This window comes from Diceros bicornis, chromosome 1 (genome assembly GCF_020826845.1).
Source record: "Diceros bicornis minor isolate mBicDic1 chromosome 1, mDicBic1.mat.cur, whole genome shotgun sequence".
NCBI classification, from domain to species: Eukaryota; Metazoa; Chordata; class Mammalia; order Perissodactyla; family Rhinocerotidae; genus Diceros; species Diceros bicornis.
Genome location: NC_080740.1, coordinates 20,799,458 through 20,813,203, shown reverse-complemented (window position 1 = coordinate 20,813,203; position 13,746 = coordinate 20,799,458). Strand labels below are relative to the sequence as shown.

Genomic DNA, 13,746 nt, shown 5'->3' with positions numbered 1-13,746 from the left:
AATATCATTCTTTGCAGAGAACCCCAGTTTTAGGCATCTGAATAAGTGCCCAGCTTAGCAAAGCTAATATATTAATAGTAATTTATGTTATTCATACAAGTCAACAAATATTTATTGATCAGTTGAGTGCCTGCTTTGTGGTAGGTTCTGGGATATAGAAGAATTCTCTGCCCTCATGAGATTTTCTGTCTGATGGAGGCAAAAGACACTGAGTAAATCATCTGTCCAATCACATTCACCTGCACTTGATTAACTGCTACTCTGCCACGGCAGTGGTTCAGAGTTAATGATAGCCAAGTTCAGTGAGACGCATGGCTTCCTAGTATAGAATCCAGTCTCTGACGAGGGCACCTTACAGGACAGGTAAGCTCAAAAATGATAGTCCAAGACAGGTCGGTTGATTAGGAAAGCTTACAGGTTAGGCATCATGATGTTAGTGGAGTAAATTTGGAATCTCGAATCAAATAGATCTTGTAATGGATTCTGGAGCTGCCACTTACTAGCCATGTAACTAGATCAAGCAGCCTAACCTCTCTGAACCAGTTTATTCATCTGTAAAGTACTAAGAATATTAACTTTTTCATTTATTCAACATTTATTGGATGCCTGCTCTGTGCTGGTTTAACCCACCTCACAGGGCAATAGTTATAACTAAATGAAATATTGTGTTAAAAGCCCCATGCACATAGTAAATATTCAAGAAAGTTAGTTACCTCCCACCTTAACACATATTTTTTTTCTTTATTGGATTTTATCTTTCAGTTCTGTAAGTGAGAAACCCAATCCCAGTGCCCAGGAATGGCCGGGCTATGGGGAAAGCTGGTTCATACCACCTGGTCTTAAGAAACTGAATTGAATGGAACTCAAACAAGATTGATTGGCTATATAAAGTCAAATAAATCATTTCAATAAAACAGTTTTCTAGAAGGAAAGTCTATTTGAAAACTTGTGTTAGGGTGCAAGCTAAGCTTCTGGTAACAAAAGACCCATAAATTTAGTGGCTTTAAAAAGATATGTTTTCTCCCACATTAAGTTTAGAAGTGAGAGATGTTGGGCTGATGAAGTGGCTCTGCCCTCATCAACACGTGGCTTCCTTCTCTCATCCAAATCAGCTGCTCCACTTTTCACCAAAAGACCCAGAAGTTGCATATGTCACTTCTGCTCACATCTACCAACAAGGACTTTGTCACATTGCCAAGCCTGTTGCTTGGAGGATAAGAAATTCTCTAATGGGGTGATCACGTGTCCTGCTAAACTTGCAGAGGCTCTATTACTAAAACAAAGAGGAGGAAAATGGGTGTTGGGGTTCAGTCTGCTCCAGAAGCCAAATTAGGATCCGAAGGCTCCATGGTAAGAGTATAAGATAATAAAAATATACTCACATTTGTGTAAAATCCCATGGACAAGGCGAAACTTGACTACTGACCCTGAACTGGAGTTCTTGGGTCTGGGTTACCCACAACAGTGCTTGTGGGTGCGGAAGAAGGAGTAAAATGTAGTCTAAGAAGAATCAAGTGGCCTGACTTGTACATGACAGAGAGAACTCTGGCAGCATTTGGAGGATAGAATTGAAGAGAAGCAGGGAGACCAAGCAGAAGGCTCTTAGAATAATCTAGATAAGGAACGATGAGGGAGTGGTGGGGGAGATGGTTTCAAGAGATATTTTAAGAATTAGAATTCTTAGAATCAGAGGGCTTAAGAATATGTATTTGGTGAGACAGACTAAACTGTGGTTGCAAGTGGAATTTTAATAATTATAATTCCCAAGATTTAGGGATCTGTATCAGTTAGGGTTGGCTGCACTGCTATTATAAATACACCCCCAAAATTTTAATGGCTCAAGCGTAATAGAAGTTTATTTCTCCCCCACGTAATAGTCCATGGCAGGTGCTTCTGTTGGCAGATGGCTCTCCTCTACACAGTGATTCAGGGACTCAGGCTCCTTCCACCTCAAATCGCTTTTAACTTGTTATCTTTTAACAACCACGTTTTGTTCACTGGCATATGTAGCAACAGAAATAATACTGTTCTTGAGTTTATAACAACTCTATATTGAAAAGAATGAAGCAAAATAAGAATATATAGAATAAACAGATTATAGAAATATCCATGGTGGGAAAAGTCTCTGTGATAAAAGAAATATCTTCTGACTTTTAGCAGCATTCAGTTGGGAGCCTCAGAAATTGAAATATTTCTACTCAAGTTTCACTGGTTTTCTACAGATTTAACTTTGTTTTCCTAGAACCTTGATGATAATTTCCCAGAAACACATAACCAACAAATGATACTCTGCCTAACTTTGAAAAAATTGTATTCGTTATCTACCCAAAAAGGAGAAAAACAGAATAAATATTTTCTTCAAATGTATTAATAAAAACAAGTCTTGGTGTTCAGCATGACAATTTTTAATTTCCTAGAAAATTGATTCACGTGGGATGGCTCGTTCTCAGTCAAGGGCGTGGAATTGAAATCTTATTAGAGAGTCTTTACTCTCCTCAGAGAAACTTGGGAAGTTCACCAGCTTTCAAGATCAGAAAACTGTAGACGAGAAAGGTTAAATGACTTTTCTAAGACCACACTGCCTATAGGAAGCAGAGCTGACTCTTTGGCCAATATTCTTGCCCCCACAGGGCTACTATGAGTAGTGTCACAGAATCCTAAAAAAATAAATTGCAGAGCCAGTGGAGTTAACAACATTCAGTGTGGCCCACAGGTGGGAGGAGCTGGAGACTAAGAGGAGGCCATTGAAATTGATGATTAAATGTTCCTGGCGACGCTCGAGGAAACAATTTCAGAAAAGTATTGGGAGAGCCAGAAGAAAAAGGAATGAGGAGAGTATAGATACTTTAGGGCATAATTTTTTAATATTCTGATTTTTTAAACAGGAAAGTTAAAGTACTTAAAAAAAATTTAAATTTTTTTATATTTGATTTGGGGAGGGGTTAGGATGACTGTAAAAACATAGTAATATGTTCCAGCAGAATTCCAGGGAAAACTGTTTCACTTTGGGTAAAAAAAAAATTTAATACAGGGGAATATATATTGTAACTAGTCAATGCATTAATTACTGGTGATAAGGGAGCTCCTGGAGGCAACGGGAGTAAAGCCCTTTGGGAAAAATGACATCTAGGACACTGTCCTCTGTTGTGGTTGCTTATGTCACAGATTAATATACAACTTATATTCAAAATTAAAGCAGTATTTGTCTAAAGCAGTGTGAAAAAAATGTAAGTAAGCACTGCCCTTTCAGTTTTTGGTTTACCTAAACTTCCAGAAGTTATCAGGAAATGGCATGTAGATATCACTTGTAATTTATGCCCCATATGAAAGGGAACTTGAGTAAGCTGTATTTATACCAAATATAACATATATAAGTTTTTCTTGCATATCCTGAACTCTGCATTTATGAGAGAAAAATGAGCCAAAGATTACTCATAAAAATCAATAGTCTATTCCCGTCATTTACACCTTCTCTATATCGTGTGTCTTGAAGTGCCTTCTACTCTTCAAAGAATGAAATTTACTTAGTTCTGTCCTATATTGCATTTTATCACAATATTATTTTTAATTCATCCATGTGCTGTATCATGGTAACTTCATTAACCAGAAATTTAAAAATCATTGGAATATTCATGTTCCTCATTATGGAAAAAATTTTAGCTTACTTTTATTTTATTACTTAAAGCATGTGCCATTATAAACCTCTTGAATTTGAATTTTAATATTTAGTCATTTAGCCCTATGTAATATTTCCAATGTAGGGCATTACAAATCTCCAACAAAGAAATGAGGAAGGAATGGGAGAGCTTAGGGAAATAATTTTAACACATAAAGTACCTGTTTTGAAGATTTTTAAGTCATTAATGAAAAATAAATGTGTATAAAGACATAATCTATTGTTCTGAGTAGGTATGCTTTGAACGTCACTATTTTTATAGCCTTTTTCAAGTGTGAAAGACTTGGTTATAGAACAAATAACTTCCCTGTTGCATTTGGGCAACAAAGGTAGTTAGCTTTAAATATTTGTAGGAAGATCTGATACCTTCCAGAAGATCCAGCTTAAATCTGAATTCTTTTTAACTGTCCACACTGAATATTTATGTTCACTTCTCTTTGTTTCTTTTGTTGTATTCTTTTTCTTTTTCTTCTTCCTACTCCTTCTCCTTCTTCTAATCCAGAGACTGAGTTTCACTTTGGCATTGTGTTCAATTAGGAGTTGGTACTGTTGAATGACCATAGGTCCCTGAAACAGGAGCAGTTGTTTCTGTTTCATTACATACGAGATTTGGAATAAGACTGAGTTAAACTTGTTAACCAGGAGGCTCATTTATTCTGAGAAGGAAAACCAAGAGCCTCATTATGAGATGACTATTTACATTTAAAAAATCTTTAATACTATTTTAAAGGAAGAGAGGCTGCCATCTTGTGTATGCTGTGTTTATTGCTCCACAAAAGTGGACTCATTCAGACAAAGTTCAGTTCTTTGTTGGACTTATATTAAAGGCTAAACAATCACACAAAATGTTGAAGTGCTCATCAGTGACCTGACTCCAAAAAAAGTAAAACGTAGCACTGGGGACATATATTCCTTTACTATATGAAAAAACATTACACAAACCATCTAATTCCTCTTTTTTGAACAATTGGATCCTAGAGTTCAGATATAAACAATTAATTAATAATCCCTAGGTCTAAATTTTTAAAGCATAGATTTTATAATTATAAAATAATCGATAATGTTGAAAAATAAATTCTGAAGTTAATCGTATCTGATAAAATGAATGTGTGGAAGGTTGCTCTTGAATATGACATTGATAACAGTAAAATCTGAATTTTATTTTAGGGGTAATACTTCCTAGGTTTTTTTCTCACATATTTATTTGCCTTGTTTTCATTTCATTATTGCCATAAAAAATGTTTTAATGAGTGTCATGGTCCAGCTAATAACAACAAAGGACAAATTGCTAGAAAATGCCCGAGAATCACAAAGTGTGCGTAGAGATGCTTTAACTTTGAAGAGCAGAACAGGTCTCGCAATAATTTGATAAGTATTAGTGCCATCTTGTGGTTGAATGCAATATTGCAACAAAACAGCACTGGCACATGAATTTATGTTTTTTGGTTTTTTGAACCAACAAACTAAATCTTTTTGTCTGTGTGCATAGTATATTAATAAAAATTAGCCACATTTTAGTGGCTTGGATTTATTGGGAGTTTTATTATGATAAAGTGATTTGAAATCACTGGAAAGTCTATTACAATAAAAAAAACCCCTCCAAGACGTGAAACTTCCCTATCTATGCAATATAATAAAGTAGCATTTTTCAAAGAGAGATCAGGGATTATTAGACCTGAAAGATGCACTCAAGAAAAGTAGGCTGCAGGGTCAAAGAAGCCTGGTAAATGCTGCATATCATATCCCCTTCTTGGAGAATCACAGTGCGCTTTCACTTATTTAAAGGCTGTAGAAAATGAATCGATTTAATTTTGTTCTAAACCAGCATTTGCCAAATATGCTTGACCACAGAACTCCTTTTTTTAAAAAACAAGCAATGTTATTAATATTAACATTATAATTATATAATATTAATATTAGTAATCACTAGATAGTATTTGCTAAAATAAGGTTAGAAAAACACTTTCAAATACAGAAGATAAGAGCATTAGGTACAAATCTTTTACTGAACCTAAATGAAAAGAACAGTGTCTCCAGTTCCCTGTGTTGGAATCACAAGCTGAAGGTCTTGAACTACTAAGGACTCTAAGTCACTAAAGGTCCCTAAGTTAAGAACTTTAAAGCAATTAGAAATTCATTAAAGAAACTTGACTATTAAAAAATTATTAAATTTTAATAGTAGCAGCCAGAGACCTCTAAGTGATGCTTGGAAAGAGAGAAAAGTAGCAAATTTTATCCTATGGAGTCAAAATAAAGTGGAGAAACTCAGATGACGACTCATCACGAGTGAGCATCTGAGTCTGTTTTTCCTGTACTTGTGACGGTGAAATTTGCTAACATATTTACCATTTCCAATCCAGGTCATCTTATGGCCAAAGCCACGCGTTTATAAAATATTTCACCACCATAACATGTTTTCAGAGTCCCTAAAATCAGCCTCTTTCTTTTACACCAGTCCCTGAGATCTTTGTGCCTGTCACAGACTCAAAAATCTGCCCCTGATCCCTAACAACACTTAGACCTAATCTTATTGGCTGGATTGTTATTTCCTCAGGCCATTGGATATTCACTACTTCGAGTGGCATTATGGATATGACACCAAGCTTGAAAAATGTTGTGTTTGGAGATGGCCTAGTGTAGCAATTAAGTTCAAGTCCCAGCATCCACACTGTGTGATTCTGGGGAATTTATTTACCTGTTCCGTGATGTAATTTCTTCAACTCTAAACTCCAGATAACACTAGAACTCAACTCAGAGTCTTGTTAGGTGGTATGTTATATTGGATAGAGTGAGTGTTCAACAATGTTAGCTAGAGTGATCTGGATTCCCTTTTGTAATTTAAGTTCTACCATCAAGACTTGCAGACCACACAGCAGGATTCTAGGAACCATCTGCACCTAACTCTAAGGGGATTTGACAGCTAACCTATACAGTGGTGGAGGAAAATGTTTCCGGGAAGGAGCAAGAAAGATTACTTCTCAAGAAGATTTACTTTTGAGTGCATAAGCTTCTGTGCTAAATTACTAGAAGTTATGTCAGTCTTTTTACATAACAGCTAAACTAAATGGAGTAAGACACTGATATCAGTATCTATTTAGAAATACAAGGTTAAGGTTCTTAAAATCACTTTTCCTGTAAAAGAGCTCTTCATACTTTTTTTAGACAGAAGAAATAGAGGATTGTTACACTCTGAAATGAATGAATGTTTTTTGATGAATGTGCCAGAAAAAGCACTTACTGGACTGGTCTCCAGATTTGAGTTCTAGTCTGACCTGGAACAAGCCACTTAGCCTTTCCTAGTTTTCTCATCATAAAATGGAGACAATAGTAGACTCACAGAGACATAGGGTGATTAGACAAAAAATAAGTGTCAAAGTTTTATCGACCAAAATAGGTTATTTGTCAATATTAGTATTATTTATAGTATCTAAATGATGATCCAATATCTTTACATAATATTTCTGTGATGGTGTTTTAGAATAAAAGAAGGAAAATACGGGTGTTCAGGTTTTCTAAAAAGCTGAATAGAAGGAACATTGCACTTGGACTCCGAAAGTCTAAGTTTGCCTTCCATTCTGTCGTTGGCTTGTTATGTGATTTGGGGCAAGTCGCACTGAATCTCGGATTGTGTCTCACCTGCAACATAGGTTGCTAGTATATGTTTTTACCAACTTCTCAGAGGATGTCTTTAATAGTACTCTGTACACTGTGAACTCTATAGTCATTCATTTACTCATCCATTCAACAAATATGTATTGAGTATCATGTGTCTGACCCCTAATGGGGGTCATAGCCAGTGGGAAAATTCACACAATAAACAAATAGACGTACAGATTAACCTATAAGTAACACAATGATTAGTACTGCTAAGCAAAAGAGCAAATGCCAAGAGAAAATGACAAGGAGACGTAATTCAGGTTGGGAGGTTGAGAAAGGCATCCCTGAGCAAATTGTATTTAAACTAAGACCTGGAGTGTAATGTCAGCCAGGCAAAAAGGGGAAGAGAATGGGAAGGAGAGGCTTTTCACGCAGAGACCCTAGCTAGCATATGCAAAGACTGGAAGCAGAAAATAACTTCCGGTAACAGGAGAGCTGGAACACCATAAGGGGCCAAAAGTGAAGTTGGAGGAATGGCAAGTCCTATATACCACGTTATAGATTTTGGATTTTATTGCGGGTGTAGCTGAAAGCTGTTGAAATGTGTTAATCAAAGAAGAGGGAAGATTAAATTTGCATTTTTAAAAGATTAGCCTGGCTGCCGTATAGAGAATTGATGGAGGGGACGCAGAAGATGTGGAGAGCAGAGCTCGGAGGCTGTTATTATTGTGGTACAGCAAAGCATTCATAGTAGCTTAACTAGAGAGGCAACAGAGAAGATAGATCCAGGGTGTATTTTGAAGGAGAATTAATTGGATTTGGTGGTGTCCTGGGTGCAAAGCGTGGAAAAGGAAGTATCGAGAATAATTTCCAGGTGTCTTACTTGAGCAACTTGAGCAATAACGGATCCTCCTGAGGAAGGATCAGGCTTAGCAGGAGAGAGGATCAAGACTTAAGTTTTAGACATAGCTAATATTGGGATGTCAATTAGATATCCAAGTGGGGCTGACAAAAATCAGCAGGAAGAGAGGTCTACTGCCCACTTCAAGTCATTAGGTCATTCAATTATTCACCAAATGTTTATTGAGGACCAACAGTATGTCTGATTTGGTACTAAGTGTTGGAGATTTAAAAAACAGTGATCCAAATGGCTCTGATATTATGGAGCTTGTTATATTTTATTAGGTAGTGATAGTTGCATAGATGATTTTCAAAATCAAAGACAATAACTGGATCTAGGGCATGACTGAGAAAATTCAAATGGGTACATGGATTTTAACATCCTTCAAAATATGTGCTGCAGCACTCCGGATGCCCGGGGTCCTTAGCCCGTGGCTGGGAACCACTCTGTTAAAAATAGCCACTATTAAACATTTTGGTTGCATTGACTCGCCTAAAGGATGCATTATAACAGGTTACCATGTAACAGCCTGCATTTATATTTATAAATATTTTTAAAAATTTGATATGACAAAATTTGACTGTTATAAAGTTAAACTGTCTAAATGGAAGTTTAACAATGAAGTATGGATTGTTATTTTATTATACCTAGGTCTAGACATACAAAAAACCAAGATATTATATTTATTTGGGGAATGTGGAGAGTTTTGAGAGCCCCCAAATGATTAAATAAGAAAGGCCAAATCCTGTAAGGCAATCCTTATGTTTAGCATAGATGTTTATGTGTCATTGAGGTGAGTGGAGCGTTGAGGAAGGATATAGATAGTGAGTTGAAGGATATCAGCATCATCATTGTAATGCCTAACATTTGTATGGTGCTTGACAGTTTTCAGAGCTCCATTCATATTTGTCTTTTTTTTTGTTGTTTTTGTGGTCTGTTTTTTTTTTTTTTTTTGAGCAAGATTGGCCTGAGCTAACATCTGTTGCCAAGCTTCCTCCTTTTTTCCTTTTTTCTCACCAAAGCCTCAGTAGACAGTTGTTTGTCATAAGTGTACATCCTTCTAGTTGCTCTATGTGGGATGCTGTCTCAGCATGGCTTGCTGAGCGGCGCGTAGGTCTGTGCCCAGGATCCGAAATGGTGAACCCCGGGCCACCAAAGCAGAGCGTGCGAACTTAACCGCTACGCCACCAGACCGGCCCCCTCATATTTTTCTTTAAATCATATAGACTAGTTATCAACTATAGCTTAAGTTTGGACAAAACAGAAAGAATTAAACAAAATTTTATTATAAGGGAGTCAAGCCTTGTAAAAAGATTTGTTTCCTGAGCATGAACATTGTCACACACTGGAATGACTTCCTTGGGGACGTCCCTGATTCACTTTCTCTAGGAATCCTTAATAAAAGCATTGACTCATTAGATCAAGATTGGTCTCATTCATGAGTTAAAATGAGAAATGGTATAATATATAAGTAAGCATAAAGGCCTTTCTCTCTTGCAGGTATAGAGAAAAAGCACCAGCATTAGGGTCAAACAGCCTCAGTTGGAATCGTAACTCCATCTCCTGCTAGCTGTGCATCCATGAGCAACTTACTCGACAGCTTTGATTTTCTTTATCATCATAGGGAGCTTGGGAGGTGTTAAGGGATAATATGAAGAATCCAGATTATTTAATAAACATTTGTCCCCTTCCCCCAATGCCTTCCTCTGAGACCTCCATCCCTTCCTAACATTCTAAAATTGAAACTTCTGAGCAAGAGAAAATATGTGACCAAGGATGAAACTGAAGCCCAATTTAAGACTCACCTTTCCCTAAGCCCATTAGACTAGTATAAAATTTTAGCAGAATATATGTCTAAAACTAGTTAAATCAGCCAAGATCATTCATCATGCTTCTTATAGTTGACCAAACGATACCAAAAGAACTGTCAGATTAATCTCTAAGATTTATAATGTGAATTAAATTTACATATGCAGTATGCAATAGAGTTTTTTAAATACTATAACAAGGTTACAGTATTAAGATCAGAAAATAAAATAATAATAATCACTTATTGTCATTTTAACATTTAAGGAATAATTTAGGAAAAAACACTCAATCCTTATGTTCCCATGTGATAAGCTTCATTTAACTTTTATTCCTTTAAATATTTTTTGATGTTTAGATGAACCACTGTCTTGCTTCCACAGAAAAGCATGATTAACGTGGATCCATCTGTATCTCTTTAACAGGGACAAGTGATCCATACGTGAAGTTTAAAATTGGAAGAAAAGAAGTTTTTAGAAGTAAAATAATACACAAGAACCTCAATCCTGTGTGGGAGGAGAAAGCTTGCATTCTTCTTCAGCATCTCAGGGAGCCGTTGTATGTAAAGGTGAGCCATTGATTTGTTTTTCCCTAATGCAATCTGACATAAACTCCCCGTTTAATGGTTTGTTATCGTGCTTCTCTGTCTGATGAGATTTTTCACCAGAGCTATGTTCTGCTATGCACAACTCTGATCTGTGGATGATGTGATAGAAATGAGACGGAGGGGAGGGGCAGCTAGGAGGAACCTTTTTCTTCGGGACAGTTCTATTGCCCGTCATTTAGGAGGATTTTGAAGTCCGTCTCCTCCTGCTGGGTGCGGTTAACTGATGTAGTGCACTTTGAGAACACGTAAAAACAAGTCTCCATATAATCTAGCAAGAAGGAACACTTACACAGAACTCAGCCTTTCTGTTTGAGAATTCTATTGAGGATCTACCCTTCCTGGTTGCAAACAAAATGCTTTACTTGGAAGACAAGAGGGGTAAAGATAATAGGGGGAGAAAAATTCCTGTCTTATCTTGTTGTCAAAAATGAAAAAGAAAAAGTCTTTCCTCTCATTTGATGTAGTTTTTTTTTTTTTTTTAAACAAAGACAAAGAAAAAGAAGAACTTAGGGAAAGGGTTACAATCCTAATTCCTTGTTTTTATTTTCATACCCGACTTCCCTTTAATTCACATCTCTAGATACTTGTATTCTTTTTGGCTCCTAGGTCTGACTCCCCCATTCAATGACCAAACTTGTGTCTAGTTTTACCACAACATCACAAGCCCCATCCTTTTCTCTAAATTGTTGCAAGTCGCACATGAGCCAAAAATCTCATATAATCACTCTTTCAGCAATCTCTGGGCATCCTTCTTCCCCTCACCTCTTCAGTTGTATTGCTTCCAGTTGTTTCTCTTCTCCACAGAAAGGAAAAAAATAATCAAGGCATTATTAACATCATAGCAGGATAGTTTATTAGATCGACGAAAAGAGAATCTCCCAAGTACATGGTTGATAAGTTTCTCAAAATCTTGCCTGAAAGATTTCTTAGGGACTAACCAGTTCTGTAGTGACAGGTAATATGAAAATGTATCCATGAATTAGATGGTTAGAAAATATTAGGTATACAACGCTCTCATCTCTAGCGAAAGGTAAAAAGTCTCTTTGTACCCTGTTATCTAATTTCTATCAATGTAAAGATTACCCAGGGAAACAAAATTCCGTTCTAAGCCAAGGTTAGAAAATCAGATTTAAGTTGCAGTGCTTGTACCATTTCTCGTAGAAACAGATTTTTTTTTTCAAAAAGTCTTGGAACTGTCATTTTTAAATGCTATATACAAAATAAATAAGAATACACTTTCTGCTAGGTTGGAACTCATATAGATTTTAATTTTAATGAAAAGAGAATATTCTTTCAATTCTGAATGACTTCACAGTAAGGGCAGGTAAAAACAAGGCTGGAGGAATGGACTGGAAAAATATTTATAATAAAGTTGCAAGAGAAGCTGGGAGTTAAAATGTAGTACTTTTAACTGAGACAAGAGTCACGGGAGCCTGCTCTGTATCCACAGGGAGGCTTTGGCACACATCTTAAATAATAGGATAAATTCAGCATTCGTTTCTGTTGGATTGAATGAAAATTCTCCATTGTCATTTCACTGACACTGTTATCCAAGGTACATGTGAATACCCAGAGTTACAGTGGAAAGCTAAAAGTTATACAAAGGGATTGTTTGGCCTAATCATGATCAAGAAATCTGGGTTTTAAATTGGAATGCTCTTCTAAATAATAGAAAGATTTCGATAATTAGGAAAACATTGCAGTTTGGAGCCATACTCCTGTTTCTAAGATGGTCACTTTAACAAAAATTGACAGTTTCTTAAATAATTCATATCTATCCAAGCTTAAGATTTAAAATTGAAAAGATACTTTGAGCTCTGTTCAAGTTAAGACCATGTTACTGTCTTATCTGAAATTATTTCTCAGTAGGTTTTGAGGGCCCTAAATGAATGTCATATACCAGTGATCCTCAACCCTGGCTGAACATCAGAATTATCCATAAAGTTGTAAAGAATCTAGATGTCCAAGTCTCCCCTCCTAAAGATTCTGATTCAGGACCTCTGAGATATATTTTTAAAACACAGTAGTTTATTCTAATGCACCGCGTGGGTAGGGGACCACTTTTCTAGGCATTTAAATGGAAACAACTGAATAGTTGGAATGGAAATATGTTTGCAGCCAGAAACCACAGTGCACCCAAACAAAATTATCCCAAAGTTAGAAGATGTCTGTATTATCTTAGATGTTTTTTCTTGCATGGTTCAAAAACACTTCCTAAATGCGTGAATCAAGAATCTCAACTATTTCAGACAAAAAAATAATCAATAGCAAAACAAAACAAAGAAACAAAAAAAGATCAGCCTGCTTGCTTTCGGTTTATGGGCCAAGAACATGTGAGGCTACTGAGTCTTGGGAAGGTGGAATCTGCAGTCACATCTTCATCATCATAACAGCTCCCATTTATTGAGCACTGTGCTCAATGCCAGGCCTACTGGCACATGTAATCCTCACAATAACCCTGCAAGTAACTGTTCTTATCCCCATTTTGCAGGTGAATGAGACTCAGAGAGATTAAGCGTTTGCTTAAGTCCACCCAGTAATTAAGCAACATAGCTTCTGTTTTCCACTAAAGATGGCTAATTGCAATGGCCACAGTTATGTTTTGTTTGTTTTACAATGTCACTTCTATGACTTAGAGTTTAATTACTTTGTTATAATTAAATGGTTGTTTTGAAGCTGCCTTGGTATGAAAATGAGTCATGGACACATTTGCTGAGTAGAATGTTATATCTTGAGTCGTATGATCTCATGGGATGAGTTAGACCTTTAAAGAAGCTTTAATTTCATTAGAAATATTATTAGTAAACCAATCTTAAAACGTCTTCAAATCATTTTGAAATCGGATACACTACTATATATTCTGTGGGAAATGGAAAAGTGGAACATTATAAATACGTTATCAGTAATTCAATCATAGAAATTGCCATGCAGTGAATGTAATAGAAAATCCCAAGGAGTTATTTAATAGTATTGAATGAATGCCAATTAGATACTCACTGTCATAACTCAGAACACAATTAGGCATAGACAGTGAACTTTAATAGTATAGAGCAGATATGGAAGGGCCAACTTATCCCAACAACCATTGTCCATCTCCCTGACACTGGGGCTGGGAAAATCCTATGGGGATGTCAACCATGTTGACTGGTGTCAGGGTAG

At 36.3% G+C, this 13,746-nt stretch overlaps 1 protein-coding gene across 8 annotated transcripts in view; it reads left to right on the top strand.

The window, feature by feature from the left end:
* MCTP1 (multiple C2 and transmembrane domain containing 1) overlaps nucleotides 1-13,746 on the top strand; it is a 501,946-nt gene that overhangs the window by 255,226 nt on the left and 232,974 nt on the right. For all 8 annotated transcript variants that reach the window (XM_058532257.1, XM_058532230.1, XM_058532077.1 and 5 more), the window contains exon 3: nucleotides 10,406-10,548. In XM_058532257.1, the coding sequence (XP_058388240.1) occupies nucleotides 10,406-10,548 (143 nt within the window). The remainder of the gene's footprint in view (nucleotides 1-10,405; nucleotides 10,549-13,746) is intronic.